Source organism: Rhinatrema bivittatum, chromosome 8 (assembly GCF_901001135.1).
Source record: "Rhinatrema bivittatum chromosome 8, aRhiBiv1.1, whole genome shotgun sequence".
Taxonomy (NCBI): domain Eukaryota; kingdom Metazoa; phylum Chordata; class Amphibia; order Gymnophiona; family Rhinatrematidae; genus Rhinatrema; species Rhinatrema bivittatum.
In genome coordinates this window covers 191,998,151-192,015,077 of record NC_042622.1, presented here as the reverse complement: position 1 = coordinate 192,015,077, position 16,927 = coordinate 191,998,151, and the positions used below count along the sequence as shown (strand labels likewise).

General features: G+C 42.7%; 1 protein-coding gene across 2 annotated transcripts in view; it reads right to left on the bottom strand.

Moving 5' to 3' along the window:
• GALNT17 (polypeptide N-acetylgalactosaminyltransferase 17) overlaps positions 1-16,927 on the bottom strand; it is a 564,093-nt gene that overhangs the window by 302,430 nt on the left and 244,736 nt on the right. For both annotated transcript variants that reach the window (XM_029612687.1, XM_029612688.1), the window contains one exon: positions 13,722-13,919. In XM_029612687.1, the coding sequence (XP_029468547.1) occupies positions 13,722-13,919 (198 nt within the window). The remainder of the gene's footprint in view (positions 1-13,721; positions 13,920-16,927) is intronic.

The following is a 16,927-nucleotide window of genomic DNA, read 5'->3' as shown; positions in this document are numbered from 1 at the left end:
AATAGCCTGGTCCCCAGATTTTTCCACCAGAGATATCACCTAAAGTGGCAGATAAGGAGAATGAACAATTGAATCCAAGGAAGAGCAAGAGAAGGAGATCCCATCCGGATTTCTCCCCAAGGAAACAGGACAGGCTGGGTGTCCATGGGAGAGAAGATCTCTAAAGGTAGGATTTTTGCAAAGCAAAGGGGACCCCTCCACTAGGATTCCCACAGCACAGCCTCTGGGAGAGTAAATAACTTTAAAATCACCATGGGCTCTACCCCGAGGTCTGTAACAAGGACACCTACCCTCACAGAAAGAAACCCTGTAACTACAGTCAGATGTGCACTCATCATTTTGGACAATGGATTTTAATTTGCATCAGTAAACTCTATTTTAACACCCAGCCTGGTCCTGTCTGAGTTTTTACAGACTCTCGCCTCATGGGAATCACTTAAAGTACAGCACACACACTGGCGACCTTCTTTCATCGCCTGGGCTGTAAGCAAGACCTTCCCCCATAAAAAGATTTCCCCCCAAGGATTAAGAGTCAGCGTGGGAATGAATAGTTAGCCGGAACAGCCCCAGAAGATTGTGTGCCCTTGGGATTTAAAACACCTTGCTAAGGGCTACAGATAAAATTAAGGAACATTTTAGGGGGAGTCTCCAAATATGACCCCTCAGAAATATAGAAGATACTTCTATGCCGCATTTGGCTTCCATTTTGAGTGATAGATGCTACTAATTTCAGAGATATGAGAATTGGCTAAGGAGCCTAGTCGACTCATGGCCTGAACAGGTACCAGTCACAGCACTGTCTCCAATTCACTGTTTGACTTTGAATGGGTTACTCTAGCTCTCTGTGACTCTACATATTCAGTTGTATTTATTCAATAATTAACAGTGCTGTTCCTTTCCATTTCATCTCTGTGGGAAGCTATAATGCTTTTGTGATGATGCATAATACTGTTTCCTGATGAATTATGATTGCAGAACATATTAGAATGTTGTTTTGATGAGTATGGCTACATAATATCATATTAATGTTTACTATTTCTCTCTGAACAGATGACATGGGTATATAGTGCTTCCTTTCAAAGCTGTAGACATTTTCATTCTCTGTGCTCAATCACTTGGGTCTCGTCTGCTAACTAGACAGAGTGTAGAAACCTCATCTTCCAGGATGCGTGCCTCTTCATCTACTACAATTTTTTGCCTGCATTTACAGAGTTCCATCAACCTGCCTAGAGCATGCGGGCTCTTTGCATTCAAAACTTTGGTGTAGAAGACACACACAGTAATGTATGATTCTGGATCGAGGCATGCAAATCAGCTTCTGAAAGTGATCACATAAAAGAAAAAGTACATGGTAAGATCAGGTTAGGCTCGGTCACACTAGAACACAAGCAGTGGTTCAAGAAAATACATTAACCTATAAAATGTTAGTTGGGGTTTTTGTGTTTTGTTTTTTTTACTTACAAACTCAATGGGACCCATCTTGCTGGGTCAGTGGCAAGTGCTAAGCACTGCAGTGCGGGAGACGGACAGGTTTGATTCCCAGGATGGATTTCTGCCTTAGCCGAAAGGGGACGCTGCCAAGGTAGCTTCTGCAGCCCCTGGAGGTGGGGGGGGAGGGAGTCCCAGCAATCACAGGACAGCATCGTCTATTCAAGCATTCCTGGCCATGGGCTGTCACTGAGAGGACTGGGCTAAGCTGCAGGGAAAGGAAGATATACTGTAAATCAGGGGGAAACACCCTGGGTAGTTGTGAATGAAGGCTCATGATGTTGTAGCCCAATACAGGCCGGTTCTAATTGAGCTGGAAGCCCAAAGGAGCAGGAGAAAACTGCTGGCCCAAAAAAAAAAAAAAAAAAGGACTGAAATGCTGCCACTGACTACAGTGATGTGATGTCCCTGCAATCCATCAGTCTGTGTGCAAGTATGTGCACTGTAACCTCTAATGCCACAGAAGATATTAATAGCATAGGTCACGGAATCTAATGAAATGATATGTTTATTATTATCATATTACCACAGTTCTCATTAGGGTCATCAGTTGGCTTCACCTGCCGAACAGGCTGATCATCCACTCCTGATTTTACCCCACTACTGCAGATTACCCTAAGGTGCACCCCTAAAAGGAGATCATTACCTTGGTGTGACAGAAAGTGATCCTGCAGCTAGGACCAGCCCTCCTGGTGATGCATTCAGGATGTGTCTCCAGAGGCATGCACCCAGGAGGGAAGGGCTAGGACTACCTTTGCAGGCTGTGATCATTAGGAATGTAGGCCGGAGGATGGCTGGCGGGCGTGAGGCTTGCTTGGTGGCTTGCCTACCCGGTGGGAAGATGGTGGACCTTATGCTTCACCCAGATGGGATTTTAGAGAATGCTAGGGAGGAGCCAGCTGTTGTGGTGCATGTGATTACCAATGGCATAGGAAGGGGAAAGGGGAGGGTCTGGAAGCCAAATTTAGGCTCCAAGGTAGGAGATTAAAATCCAGAAGCTCCAGTGTATCATTCTCAGCATGCTTCCTGTTCCATGTGCAAGACCCAGAGATGGATTTAGGATTTTGACTCCTTCAGGCACCACTGGTGTCATGGTCTTTTCTTTCCCACTTCTCCTCTCCACAGAAACGTCATAAGACAGGGAGTAAAAGGTCTAAGGTATAGCCAAGCAATTTCCTGTTGCAGCTCAGGGTAGATATATATGGTGGCAAAATTATGAAAGTTCTGAAGCACACTGATGAACATTTCCATCTTTTCTTTTACATTATAAAAACAAATTAGTTTTCTAACCTTCCAAACTAGCCATTTAGATGGATAACTTGTGACTTATCAGTCTAAATGTCTTTGAATATTGACCTCTTAGGGTAGATATTCAAAGACAAATGGTTAATAAGTCAGCCAAATAAAACTTATCCGGCTAACTTACAACTGATTTTCAGCAGCACAGCTATAGTTATTTTAATGATGATTTTATTGTATTTGTGTATTATGTATTTTGTTGTTGATTGTGCACCATTTCGATCAGCTTTTGCTGAGTGTATGGTAAATAAAAGCTGGGAAAAAAATATACCCATAAAAATCACTAGTTAACTGGATAAGCCTAATCCGATTAACTTTAGATCTACTGTTGAGCAGGTCTAACTTATCCAGTTAACTTTACGAGTTTAAATATCGCTACTTATCTGACTAAGTTAATTGAATAAGTAGCTCCATCCAGAACTCCCATATCCTGCCCACCACTTATCTGGCTATCTACTTAGCCGAATAAGTTCCTAAATAGCTAAGTAGCACTGAATATCGATTTCATAATGCCTCCAAATCTATCCATAGTGCAACTGCACCTTTGGTATTGTGTGCCCTTCTGGTTGACATATCTCAATAAATATATAGCAGAACTAGAAAAGGTACAGAGAAGTGCAACTAAAGTGATAAAGGGAATGGAATGGCTCCCTTATGAAGAAAGTTTGAAGAAGAGATGACAGAGGAGAAATGATAGGAGTTTATAGAATCATGGGTGAGTAGAACATGTAAAATAATGAATGGTTTTTTACCAATCTAATAGCACAAAGACTAGGATACACACTCTATCGGGCCGATGTAATAAGACTCGCTGTGAAATCGGTGCTGTTTTGCAGCGCATACATTTTTTAGTGCATGCAGCAAAAGCAGGCACCTCCACAGGATACAATAAGGGGATGGCATGCAAATGAGATACGCGCAGAAAATCCACCCAAAACAAATATCCATGGCTATGCGCACTACAACGCACACTGAAAGCTCTATGCAGTAAACCACGTATAAACCCGCATTAATGTGGTGACCCATGATTGATTCTTGGTTGAAAGCTTTAAGACAGTAGTAGTCCGGGAGTGGGACGGAAGGTGGGCCTAAAACTTTCATGATCTGTCACCGACCGCGCGGGAGCTATAATGGTGGATGCCGGTGAGTGGAAAAATGCAGCAGATTTGGAAGGGGCTGCAAAAGCATTCAGCATTTCTGACATATACCTGTTCCCTCTCTTCAGGCATCTGCCACTTAATTTTTTGATCTCCAGATAGGCACTTACACTTAATTCCTGCCCTGACCAGGCGCTAAAAAACCTGCACTAATGCTAGCGCGGCGCTTTGCATCGCCCATGAATAATTGCCTCCTTTACATGGCATTAGCATGGACTTGTGCTAAATCAGCCATGGCTTTTTGAGCGAGTTTGTGTGTGTGGTTTTTCTGTGTTAACCATATTATACATACACGCGAAAGATCAGCGCACAAAACCCCGCAGCAGTCCACCGCAGCTTATTACATCAGCCCCATGAAACTAACAGCAGGTTAAAAACAAATTGGAGAAAGTACTTTTTTCACTCAACGCGCAATCAGGCTATGGAATTTGTTGCTGGAGGATGAGGTCAAGGTATCTCGCATAGCTGGGTTTAAAGGGATTTGGACAAGTTCCTTGAGAAAAAGTTCATAAACAATTATTAGCCAGGTAGACTTGGAAAAGCCACTGCTTATCCCTGGGTGTGAGCAACAAGGAATGGATGTATCCTTTAGATTGGGCCAAGAACTTCTTAGTGACCCACATTGGTCACTGTTAGCGACAGGATGTTGGATTCTATGGACCTTTGGTCTGACCCAGCATGGCAAATCTTATGTTCTTATAAAACTGTGCTTATTAAGCCTCAGGACCCCCAATCTAGTTGGGTTTTCAGGATATCCACAATGAGTATACATGAGATAAATTTGCATACATTGGGTCTCCACTGTATGTAAATATATATCATGCATATTCACGTGCATATCCTGATATCCTGACTGGCTGGGGGATCCCGAGGACAGGTTTGAGAAGCCCTACCCTAAGAAAAGCAGTACTGCAGGTCTAGACATGCAGTAGGGAAAAAAACAAGACTGGATTAGTGGATCAGCCAGTTCTAAACTCCCCTTTCCCTCCCCCCCCCCCAAAAACACAATGGGGTAGATTTTAAAAGGTTGCGCACGGGCGTACATGCACACACATGTACACCCAATTTTATAACATGTGCACGCAGGCGCGCGCATGTTATAACATCAAGGGTCGGCGCGCGCAAGGGGGAGCACAATTGTGCAACTTGCGCGCGCTGAGCCTGCTCAGAGCCGCACTGCCTTCCCCCGTCCCTACCCCCTCCCGGGGCTGAAGTAAGATGCGCGGCCAGCTGACTGCCGGCGCACGATCCCAAGCACAGCAGCAAATGGCCGCTGTGCCTGGAGCCTCTGGTCCCGCCCCGCTCCTGGACCGCACACGCCTCGCCCCCTCTGAATTTACACGCGTAACCTTTTGATAATCCGGCCCAATATTGCTGACAAATAATGCTGTACATATTCTGCAGTGATTCCCTATCAGCGGGCACAGCGGGTAGCACACTGCAGTGCTATATGGTAAATTATATGCACCTATATGTACTTTTCTTCCTGACCAAAAATACCACTAGCACAGGATATACAAACTACTCTGCTGCTTCATCTTAGAAGAGCCAGTGTATGCAATGTGCAAAGTAATTTGCCGTTAAACGATAATCTATATGTCAACTAACCTCGTTGCCTTGTGCAAAAACTCTTCAACACTCTTCATAACAAGGAAACTGCTCGCTATGAGGACATTTGTGCGGGTGCCGATCCTGGAGCAGTCTTGTGTTCTGGCTGCTCCCCTATGGTCGGCTCCCGTGTTTTATTCTTTATTGTATATTCAAATATATTTTTTAGTTTTATTATTTTACTAAAAAGTCCACTTCCCAATTCCCTCGGCAGTCTTGCACGTATAGCAGATCGACCCTTCACCTTCAATTTATTTGAATATTTATATATATCTGCTGAATGGGTTTTGACGGCTAAATCCCGTAAGGCTCAGGTCATGTCTGCCAGCCCGACACGGTCCATGTTTCGGCGGTTGCCTGCTTCAGGGGCTGCGGGGACTGGACTGGAACCGGGACTCTCTATGGACCTATAGATACCATTATTATTGTCTCAATAGTTCATGTGCATTTACTATAATATCTTAGTGCCTCAATCTCGAGCTATGTCAGGTACTCACTGTTTGTTCTCCGTAACTTCATTCCTGTGAGTGGCGCCTTCACTTCCGAATCCGGCGTCTCTCTCTACTCAGCTGTTTTTAAACCTGCTTCGTCAAACCGTGGGCCAATCACAATATCTCCCTACGATCCTCGGAGTAAGCACCCTAGGGTGCTCTATTGCCATGGGGATGTGACGTCACCTATGTGAAAACTTCGAATTTTGCCAGTGAGTGATCCTGTTGAACGCTCCGTTGTATGCGTGTAATATTGCTTTTATCACTATAAATATGGTGTCAACTATACTTTTATTTAGTTATTTCTATAAATCTTTAAAATTTATAAAATGTATGTAATATCTCTATGTGTGGCTGGAGTGGTATAAAATGTCGTTAAAAGTAAGATAATCTTTCTAATTGTAATTATGAGCCATCCCCAGCCTTTCATAGGTGAGTCACTGTAGTCTCAAAGAGGAGAGACTGCCCCCTAATTGTACTATGTAAAGGACAATAAAATGAATCAAATGAAATGAACTCCGGGATCAACAACTCAAGCTGTAAAACTCACCTTCAACCTTTTAAAAGTCCATTCCTAGCCTTGATTTACCCCAGGATGGACCAATTGATTTCCTTATTTAGACCCTGGGGGGCCACTGTGCCCCATGTGTGAATGAACCTCTGTTCCATCTGTTCCAATTTCAGATTAAGATCTCCTCCCCTTGGATGTTTTTTAATTTGAAAAATGACTGCCACTTTTAAATCCTGTGTGGAGTGTCCAATATCCCGCCAGTGATCGACCAAAGGAGCTCCTTCAGTCTGATGGCGTAATCTACTAAGATGCTCTTGGACTCTTGTCTTAATTTTTCGTGTGGTTTTTCCTATGTATACTAGGTTGCAGGGGCACCATAGCGCGTATATGACGTTCATCGAGTCACATGTGAAATGTTCCTTGAACCGGAATTGTCTCCGTCCTGGAATATCTAATGAGATGCCTTGATGCATATGACAGCAGACATTGCATCTTGTGCAAGGCCAATGTCCTGGTTGGTCCGGTGAATTACCTTCCTCCTGTGTTTGTAGGTTTGAATGGACCACAATGTCTTTGAGATTCTTAGCTCGCGTCAAAGCGAACATGGGCTTTTCTTGAAAAGTGGGGTGCATTTGTAAGATGTGCCAGTGTTTTAAAATACTTTTTTTGAGGAGATTGGTTTGTGGCGTGTGTGGCAGGACACATACCAGTCTGGTGTTTGACTGTGGCTGTTGCTTAGCTGATAGTAATAGGTCTCGGTTGGCCCATCTGGCTCGTTTGTAAGCTTTGTTAATAGTGGACATGGGATATCCTCTTTGAAGAAATCTCTCCTTCATATGCAATGCTTGTTGTTGATATTCTTGAACTGTGGAACACAGCCTCCTAAGTCGTAGGAATTGCCCCACCGGGAGATTCTTTTTCAGATGTTCAGGATGATACGAGGTATAGTGAAGCAGCATGTTTCTATCCGTTGGTTTTCGGAAAATGGAAAAGAGGAATTTGCCTTCTTCAATCTGTATTTGAATATCCAAGTAAGCTACCGACTGTGTGTGATAATGATGAGTGAATTGTAGATGGGGGTTACAAGTGTTGAGCCATAGAAGGAACTCTTGTAAATGCTGTTCTTCCCCTTGCCAGATCATAAAGATATCGTCGATGTATCTCTTCCATAACTTTATGTTAGCACTGTATTGGTGGTTGTTGTCAATCCATTTCTTTTCAAATGACGCTACATATAGGTTAGCCAAATCTGGGGCCATGGTGGCTCCCATGGCCGTCCCTTTTATCTGCAAGAAATATTGTCCTTGAAACATGAAATAATTCTGTTGTAGAGCCACCCTGGCAATATCCACTATGAAGTCATCGGGTGTACGGTGCCGTATTTGTTCTGTGGCCAATACTTCAGCAATGGTGGTAAGTGCCTCATCTTGTGGAATACTGGTATACAACGCAGTAATGTCAATGGTGACTAAATATATGGGTGTGGGCAACTGTGGGTATTCCTGTAAAATAGTAATGAGATGGGCCGAATCCCTAACATATGATGGGATATTTGGAATGAATTTTCGCAATGCTTTGTCAACGAAGCGCGAGAGGGGTTCTAACAAGGACCCTTTTGATGAAACTATAGGGCGTCCTGGCGGCTGAGTCAATGATTTATGAACTTTCGGAACTATGTAAAACACTGGACATACTGGATGATGTACTGTAAGGAACCGTGCTTCCTTTGGCGTGATCCACCCTACTTGTTGTGCTGATTCGATCATGTGATCCACTTGTTGTTTGATGCGCCATGTGGGATCCGCATCTATTTTTGTGTAAAATGTACTATCACTGAGTTGTCTGTATGCTTCCTGAATGTAGTTAATTGTATCTTGAATTACTATAGAGCCACCCTTATCGGCAGGTTTTATGATAATGCGTGAATCTTTCCGTAGACTTTCCAAAGCGTCCTTTTCCTTAATTGAAAGGTTTGATGTACGGGGCTGTTTCACTTTCTTAGCGAAACCTTCTAGGCGGACTCGTTCAATAAACGTATGGATCACCGGATCAATGGGTCCTGGTGGTACCCATGTAGATGGTGTAGTCAATCTATCCGATGTCTGCCCTGTTGGTGGAGTATTTCCAAAAAAGAGTTTAAGACGCAATTGCCGCGAGAATCTATAGAGAAATCTTTCCCCTTCAAAAACAGAGTATTCATTGTGTGGTGCGAAAGAGAGACCTTTATCAAGAAGAGATAGTTGGGCTTCTGTAAGATGGACTGAGGATATATTAATGACCCCTTGTCCAGGATGTGCTGCTACCTGTTCTTGGTCTGACGAGTTCGTCCGTAAGGGCGGCGTGTATTGCTTGCGCCTCCCCTGGGTCTGGTGTCGTTCTTGGGTCGGGTACTTTGTTCTAAAAAATGTTGACCCTCATCTTGAATGGTTACAGTGTTTCCACTTGTTGTATCCGAACGCTTGTTATCCTCTCCAGAGGAGTCCTCCGATGAATCTGCAAAAGTGACCTTTGGTTTCTTATTTCTTTGCCGTTGATATGACATCCAGTTGTAAACATTGCCCTTCTTGTAGTCCACTTCATCCCGGACAAGTTTTGTCAATTTGAACTGTTTCATATGAAGGAGAGATTTCTTCAAAGAGGATATCCCATGTCCACTATTAACAAAGCTTACAAACGAGCCAGATGGGCCAACCGAGACCTATTACTATCAGCTAAGCAACAGCCACAGTCAAACACCAGACTGGTATGTGTCCTGCCACACACGCCACAAACCAATCTCCTCAAAAAAAGTATTTTAAAACACTGGCACATCTTACAAATGCACCCCACTTTTCAAGAAAAGCCCATGTTCGCTTTGACGCGAGCTAAGAATCTCAAAGACATTGTGGTCCATTCAAACCTACAAACACAGGAGGAAGGTAATTCACCGGACCAACCAGGACATTGGCCTTGCACAAGATGCAATGTCTGCTGTCATATGCATCAAGGCATCTCATTAGATATTCCAGGACGGAGACAATTCCGGTTCAAGGAACATTTCACATGTGACTCGATGAACGTCATATACGCGCTATGGTGCCCCTGCAACCTAGTATACATAGGAAAAACCACACGAAAAATTAAGACAAGAGTCCAAGAGCATCTTAGTAGATTACGCCATCAGACTGAAGGAGCTCCTTTGGTCGATCACTGGCGGGATATTGGACACTCCACACAGGATTTAAAAGTGGCAGTCATTTTTCAAATTAAAAAACATCCAAGGGGAGGAGATCTTAATCTGAAATTGGAACAGATGGAACAGAGGTTCATTCACACATGGGGCACAGTGGCCCCCCAGGGTCTAAATAAGGAAATCAATTGGTCCATCCTGGGGTAAATCAAGGCTAGGAATGGACTTTTAAAAGGTTGAAGGTGAGTTTTACAGCTTGAGTTGTTGATCCCGGAGTTCATTTCATTTGATTCATTTTATTGTCCTTTACATAGTACAATTAGGGGGCAGTCTCTCCTCTTTGAGACTACAGTGACTCACCTATGAAAGGCTGGGGATGGCTCATAATTACAATTAGAAAGATTATCTTACTTTTAATGACATTTTATACCACTCCAGCCACACATAGAGATATTACATACATTTTATAAATTTTAAAAATTTATAGAAATAACTAAATAAAAGTATAGTTGACACCATATTTATAGTGATAAAAGCAATATTACACGCATACAACGGAGCGTTCAACAGGATCACTCACTGGCAAAATTCGAAGTTTTCACATAGGTGACGTCACATCCCCATGGCAATAGAGCACCCTAGGGTGCTTACTCCGAGGATCGTAGGGAGATATTGTGATTGGCCCACGGTTTGACGAAGCAGGTTTAAAAACAGCTGAGTAGAGAGAGACGCCGGATTCGGAAGTGAAGGCGCCACTCACAGGAATGAAGTTACGGAGAACAAACAGTGAGTACTTGACATAGCTCGAGATTGAGGCACTAAGATACTATAGTAAATGCACATGAACTATTGAGACAATAATAATGGTATCTATAGGTCCATAGAGAGTCCCGGTTCCAGTCCAGTCCCCGCAGCCCCTGAAGCAGGCAACCGCCGAAACATGGACCGTGTCGGGCTGGCAGACATGACCTGAGCCTTACGGGATTTAGCCGTCAAAACCCATTCAGCAGATATATATAAATATTCAAATAAATTGAAGGTGAAGGGTCGATCTGCTATACGTGCAAGACTGCCGAGGGAATTGGGAAGTGGACTTTTTAGTAAAATAATAAAACTAAAAAATATATTTGAATATACAATAAAGAATAAAACACGGGAGCCGACCATAGGGGAGCAGCCAGAACACAAGACTGCTCCAGGATCGGCACCCGCACAAATGTCCTCATAGCGAGCAGTTTCCTTGTTATGAAGAGTGTTGAAGAGTTAAACGATAATCAGCACGAAAGCCATCAGTAATCACTGCTAAACTGGAGAAATAACTCACTGCCATGACATGACAAAAGAAGTAGGAAGCAGACTTTGAAGCAAACAGACAAGCACAAAACTGATTGTTTTTATAGCATGTTTACTAATGCCCTGAGCATTTTATTAGATAATTTATTGCATCAGGTTTTGGAATAGATTATAGGAAATACTCACAGGTAAGGGATGCCATGTCTGACTTCTGATAAAAATGGGGAAAATCCTGTCTCCAGTAATTAATGGGTAGATTTTAAAAGGGCTACGTGTGTGCCCATAAATGCATGTATATGTCTGCATGCATATCTTGAGAGAGAGAGACTCTCTATAAGGCTCAGCCTCGCACTCAATGGGGTGGATTTTAAAAGGGTTCCGCGCATATATTAGGCGCGTGACCGCGAAAACCCACTCCTGTGCGCATCGAGCCTATTTTGCATAGGCCCGGCGACGCGCACAAGCCTTGGGATGCGCGTATGTCCCGGGGCTTGAAAAAGGGGCGGGGCGTGGGTGGGGTGTTCTGGGGTGGGGCGGGGCTGGAGCCTCCAGTCACAGTGGCCATTTGCTGCTGTGCTTGGGATCGCGGGCCGGCTGTTGGCCGGTGCGCGCAACCTACGCCTGCCCGGAGGCAGGTGCAACTTATAACATAAAGGTAAGGAGGGGTTTAGGTAGGGCTGGGGGGCGAGATAGGTAGGGGAAGGGAGGGGAAGGTGGGGGGGGGGGTGTGGAAGGAAAGTTCCCTCCGAGGCCACTGTACATGCATGTTATAAAATCGGGCATACATTTGTGCGCGCCGGGTTGCGCGCACAAATGTATGCCCGCGCGTACCTCTTAAAATCCGGCCCAATATATGGACCATTGTAAGGAGGCACTTTGATTCGGGGTGAGTTTTTGGAAGGTGGGTTGGGATTGGGGGGGGTGTCGTTAGAGACACATTCAGAGGTATTCATTGTAAAACTAACGTCATTAAAGAATTTTAGACCTTTTAAGTGATGAAAAAGAATTGTTTTGTACAATGCAGCGGCTAATAGAGACTGCAGCGCACAAATCAACTCCTCCTGTTAGAATTTTCATCACTTATAAGGTTTAAAATTCTTTAATGATGTCAGGTTTACAATGAATACCTCTGAATGTGTCTGTAACACCCTCCCAACCCCAACCCACCTCCTGAAAACTCACCCCGAATCAAACTGCACCCCCTTACAATGGTGCATATATTGAGTTTCAGGCTGAGCCTTATAAAGAGGTGTGTGCTCTCTCTTTCTCTCACTCTGGAACACCCATGCTCTGCCTACATTTTCTGGGCGTGCTTACATCAATGTACACGCACCCTTCCTGGCTATTTAAAATTCACATAGTTCCCGTGCGGCCCACTTACGTGGCCGTTTTTGCGTGTGCAAGGCTTTTTTAAAATCTACCTCTTTGGCTTTGCTAAATAAGCTGTTCAGTTCAGTCACACAATAAGACATCACCAACAATATTCAATTCAGCTGAATAGAAAATGTTCTGAACTTAACATTTCATTTCAGATTGCATGCTTGCTTTAGATTTGATGTAACTTTTCATTTTCTAATCAAAAACATTCAACCTAGGATTATTCTCCATTCCTTGCCTAGGGAGAAATTCTTTATTGAATAAGGCTCAGTGGATGGGATTCATCAAAGTCTTTTCCCATAGATGCTGAATGGGAAATAAAGGTCAGTGAATTGGGCCCCCATGTGTTGGATTTAACACAAAATGAGCTTTGGAAACCTCACCAGCCTCCTTTTCAGATGTTTGAAGGAGAAGCCTATCAGATTTTGAAATTTTACCTACTTCACTATCTTTTATGCAGGTCCTTTTAAAATGTGTCACTGCCTACAAAAACTCAATTTTTCTCCAAGACCAAAATGCATTTTTGTTTTTAGTTTTTCTTAATTTTTCTATATCCATCTGGTCACTATTCAGATGACTAATAAACTTGTTTGTTAATTTTTTACCAAAATTTCAGAAAAATACAATTACAATCAGCCTACAAATAACAAATAATATATATATAGTAAGAGTTTATGTTACTATAAGAACTGTATTGAGAACTATCAGAATATTTGGAATGTAAAACAAAACAAATTTAATATTGACAGATTTGGATCCAATGAACATTTTGTTGAATAGTAACATTTGCTTTTTTTTTTTTAAGGAAAATGTATTTTTTCCTATAGAACTGTATTAAAAAATGTTTTTAAACAGTGTGTATTTTTTCCAGTAACGTGTACTAACATTTTAAGAATCTCAAGCATTTTTTCAAGAAATTATCACTTTTATGAAATGTATGCTTTTAAGAAAATTCATACTGGTTTTCATATTGTATCAGTAGGTTTCTTAGTAAATGTTTATCAAAGTTTCCAACAAAATTCAGCTGCTATAGTTTAGCATAAGCTGGAAATCTAGAAATCCTTATTGAAACTAGCAGCAAGAATAAATTTTCTGAAGGTCTATACTGCATAAAAGTTATTTTCTGGACTAAAATGTGCTGTAATCAATAACTTTTATGATTTCCAGAAGAAATGAAGGACAAGACTCAATCCCTTGCCTTCACAGTAACTATTAGAACATTACTGTTTAGAACTGAAGAGAAAATGTGCTTGTGACGAGATAATGTGCTTTTGATGAATGGTCTTAAAGGATTGTTGCTTTTTAACCAACATCACATCCTTACTCACCTGATTGGTAGAGAAGGGTCTCCTGCATCCCACCAGTCCTTCGGAGGGCTAATGTACATGCACCACAACTCCCAGCTGTAACCATGAGCCGAGTTTTCATAACGTTGTACCTCAAAGGTGTCCTGCTTGATATTGTCAATAGAGGGAAGAATAACACGCTTCTGATTCTCCTGGATTCTGGAAAGAACTGGTTCAGCCCTAAGAAGAAAAGAGAGGGAATAATGATACCAGCTGAAATTCATATGTGGTATTAAGAACTGGCATCCTTCCTGAAAAGATAAGGAATTCCTATGTAAAAACAATCCTGCCCACAGATGATCAAGGATATATTTATTCTAAAATCCAAGGGTTGTCATTTTATGATCCAGATGATAAGGCTTTGGAATCTGAAATGTGACATCACATCACCAAAGATATTTAAAAATTGGGTAGATATAGTCTAATTATCTAAGATTATTATTATTTGATTATCAGTCTTATGTTTTATTACTATGTTTAAGTCTTGTACTCTAAATTTTATTCTGTACTTTTATGGAGTTTTATGTTTAATTGTTTTAACTGGGATATGACTTTAATTCTAATAAATTTTATTTATTTGTACTTTGGTTATCCACTTAGTGTTGTATTTATGTTTGTTTTATTTTGAGATGTTATATTTTATAATATAATTTTTATAGGGATATTTTATTGTATTGCAATTTTATGTTGGGCACTTTGAGCATTATTTGGAAGGCAGCTTAAAAAGCTAATAAATAGACTTAGCTATTCATATTCACAATTACAGGAAATTAGAAAGACTGAAACCTATAGTAGAAGTCCAGAGCACTCAGAAAAAGAATGATTGGAAAAACTTTCTTCAGACTAAAAACCAGAGAGGATAACTTTCAACTACACATGGTAGCATATACATATGTATATGGTTGTGCTTAGATCTATGATAGTATTTTACAGCCTGCGCGTATCATAAAATAGACGTATCTTTACCCCAGAACATACATGCATACATATGCTTACACATGAATACATGTAATGCATTGCAAGCAAGTATTTCAATGCATTGAACATGCATACTTTACCTACCTATTTCAAAAATATACGCACATAGGGCCGGATTTTAATACCTACGCGCGGGCGTACATTTGTACGCGCAACCTGGCACACACAAATGTATGCTCAATTTTATAACATACGCGCACATGTTATAAAATCCAGGGTCGGCGTGCGCAAGGGGGTGCACAATAGTGCACCTTGCGCACGCCAAGCCCTTGGGGAGCCCTGCTGGCTTTCCCCGTTCCCTCCAAGGCCACTCGGAAATTGGAGTGGCCTCAGAGAGAACTTTCCTTCTGCCTCCCCCCAACTTCCCCTCCCTTCCCCTACCTAACCAGCCTCCCAGCCCTACCTGAACCTCCCCAACCTTTATTTTATAAGTTGCGCCTGCCTATGGGCAGGCGTAGGTTGTGCTCGCCGACCAATGGCCGGCCCGCAATCCCGGGCACAGCACCAAATGGCCGCTGTGCCTGGAGGCTCTGGCCCCGCCCTGCCCCCGGACGTCCCCGCCCCTTTTTTCAAGTCCCGGGACTTATACGCATCCCAGGGCTTTACGCGCGCCGCTGGGCCTTTTGAAAATAGGCCCGGCGCGCGTATCCCCCCTACACACATAAATCCTCCCATGAAAATAAAGTAGGACTTATTCACAAAAAACCTGATTTATGCACATATATTTGCATATTTTAAAATATGTGCTCATAATTGAAATGAACCACTGAACCAATTGCTCTACCAGTTTGGCCAATCCATTGAGACCCTCCTGGTTCTTCAGCCTGAATTCTCCCCCCCCCCCCCGCCTCCAGTTCCCCCAGGCCTCCCAACCTGTCAGTACCACACTATAGGTGGTGAATTTTAAAAGCCCAGCATGTGCCAAAGCCAGAAGATACATGCAGAAGTTGGGCTGTCACACGCCGCGCAGATTTTAAAAGGCGCCCGAGTACGCGCATATCTCCCAGTACATGCACGAGTAAGAAGTTAAAAGGGGGCGGGGCACGGAGTGGTCTGGGCGGGGATGGGCAGACATGAAATGTGCACATAAATACTTATGCACACAAGCTCTCGCCAGGGTCCCCTACCACGTAACTTTACTTCTGCTATGGACGGCATGTAAGTCTAGGATAAAGAATAAATAGGCTAGTCAGCAGGGCTTGTTAGGGTCGGGGCTAACAGGGTAAAAGGGAGGCTAATTACCTAGGGGGGTTAGGAAGTCCTATCCTTTACCTGGGCGAACTGGGGAAACTGGTAAGTGCGTAGGCACGTGTATCTACTAAAATCCCCCCACTTGCACAATTGAACCGGCATTTGCACGCACATGCATGCGTTCATATAAAATTGTTGACATATGTATGCTCGTACAGCATATTTTATACCATGTGCGCATGTACGCACGAATGTTATAATATGGCCGCGTCCTTTGGTGCGAGCTGCATACGCATGTACATGTGCATCCCCAAGTATTTAATATCATTTACGCCAGATAATTTGCAGGTGTAAAATAATGCAAGTAATTTACTAAATTACGCATCTGTCTTTTAAAATAGCAACGTACGCGCATAACATTTAGCTCTGCTTGCAACACCCTAGACCACCCTTTCTTTACACGCATATCTGTGCTCATGAAACAAAGAATGCCCGCGCTTTTGACTTTTATAAATAGTGATTCTGCAAGCACAGTCTCCTTACACAGGTATGTGCTAATTTTTACATGCATAACTCTGAAAATTACTTCCTTTGTAACTATCTCCATTCATACATTATTAATCTGTTTATGGATTAAACAGATTCTTCAGATACAAAGTATTCATCTGCAGGATCTGAATTCCCGTCCTAGGGTTTTAATATTAATGCATGTGCATGAAGGCGTGCATGCCACATGCGTTTATTGGTGGCCGCTGCCCATAGCTGAGAAGGTGAACTGGAAGACCCAAGAGTACAAGTTCCTTCAGTCACTGGAAATGGAAGAATAATTATAAATGCATGGTCCTAGAGTACTGCAGCACTGTTTATGATATGGCTAGAATGGAAAGAAAAAAAGATCTAAAACCTGCCGGTGCACTCAGTGAAAAATTATTGTCACGGCACTGTAATTCCCGCCAGTCAGTTTGATTGCCCCCTTTTGTGTCTGACGTTTATGCACCATTTTACAACGTTGAAGGTTT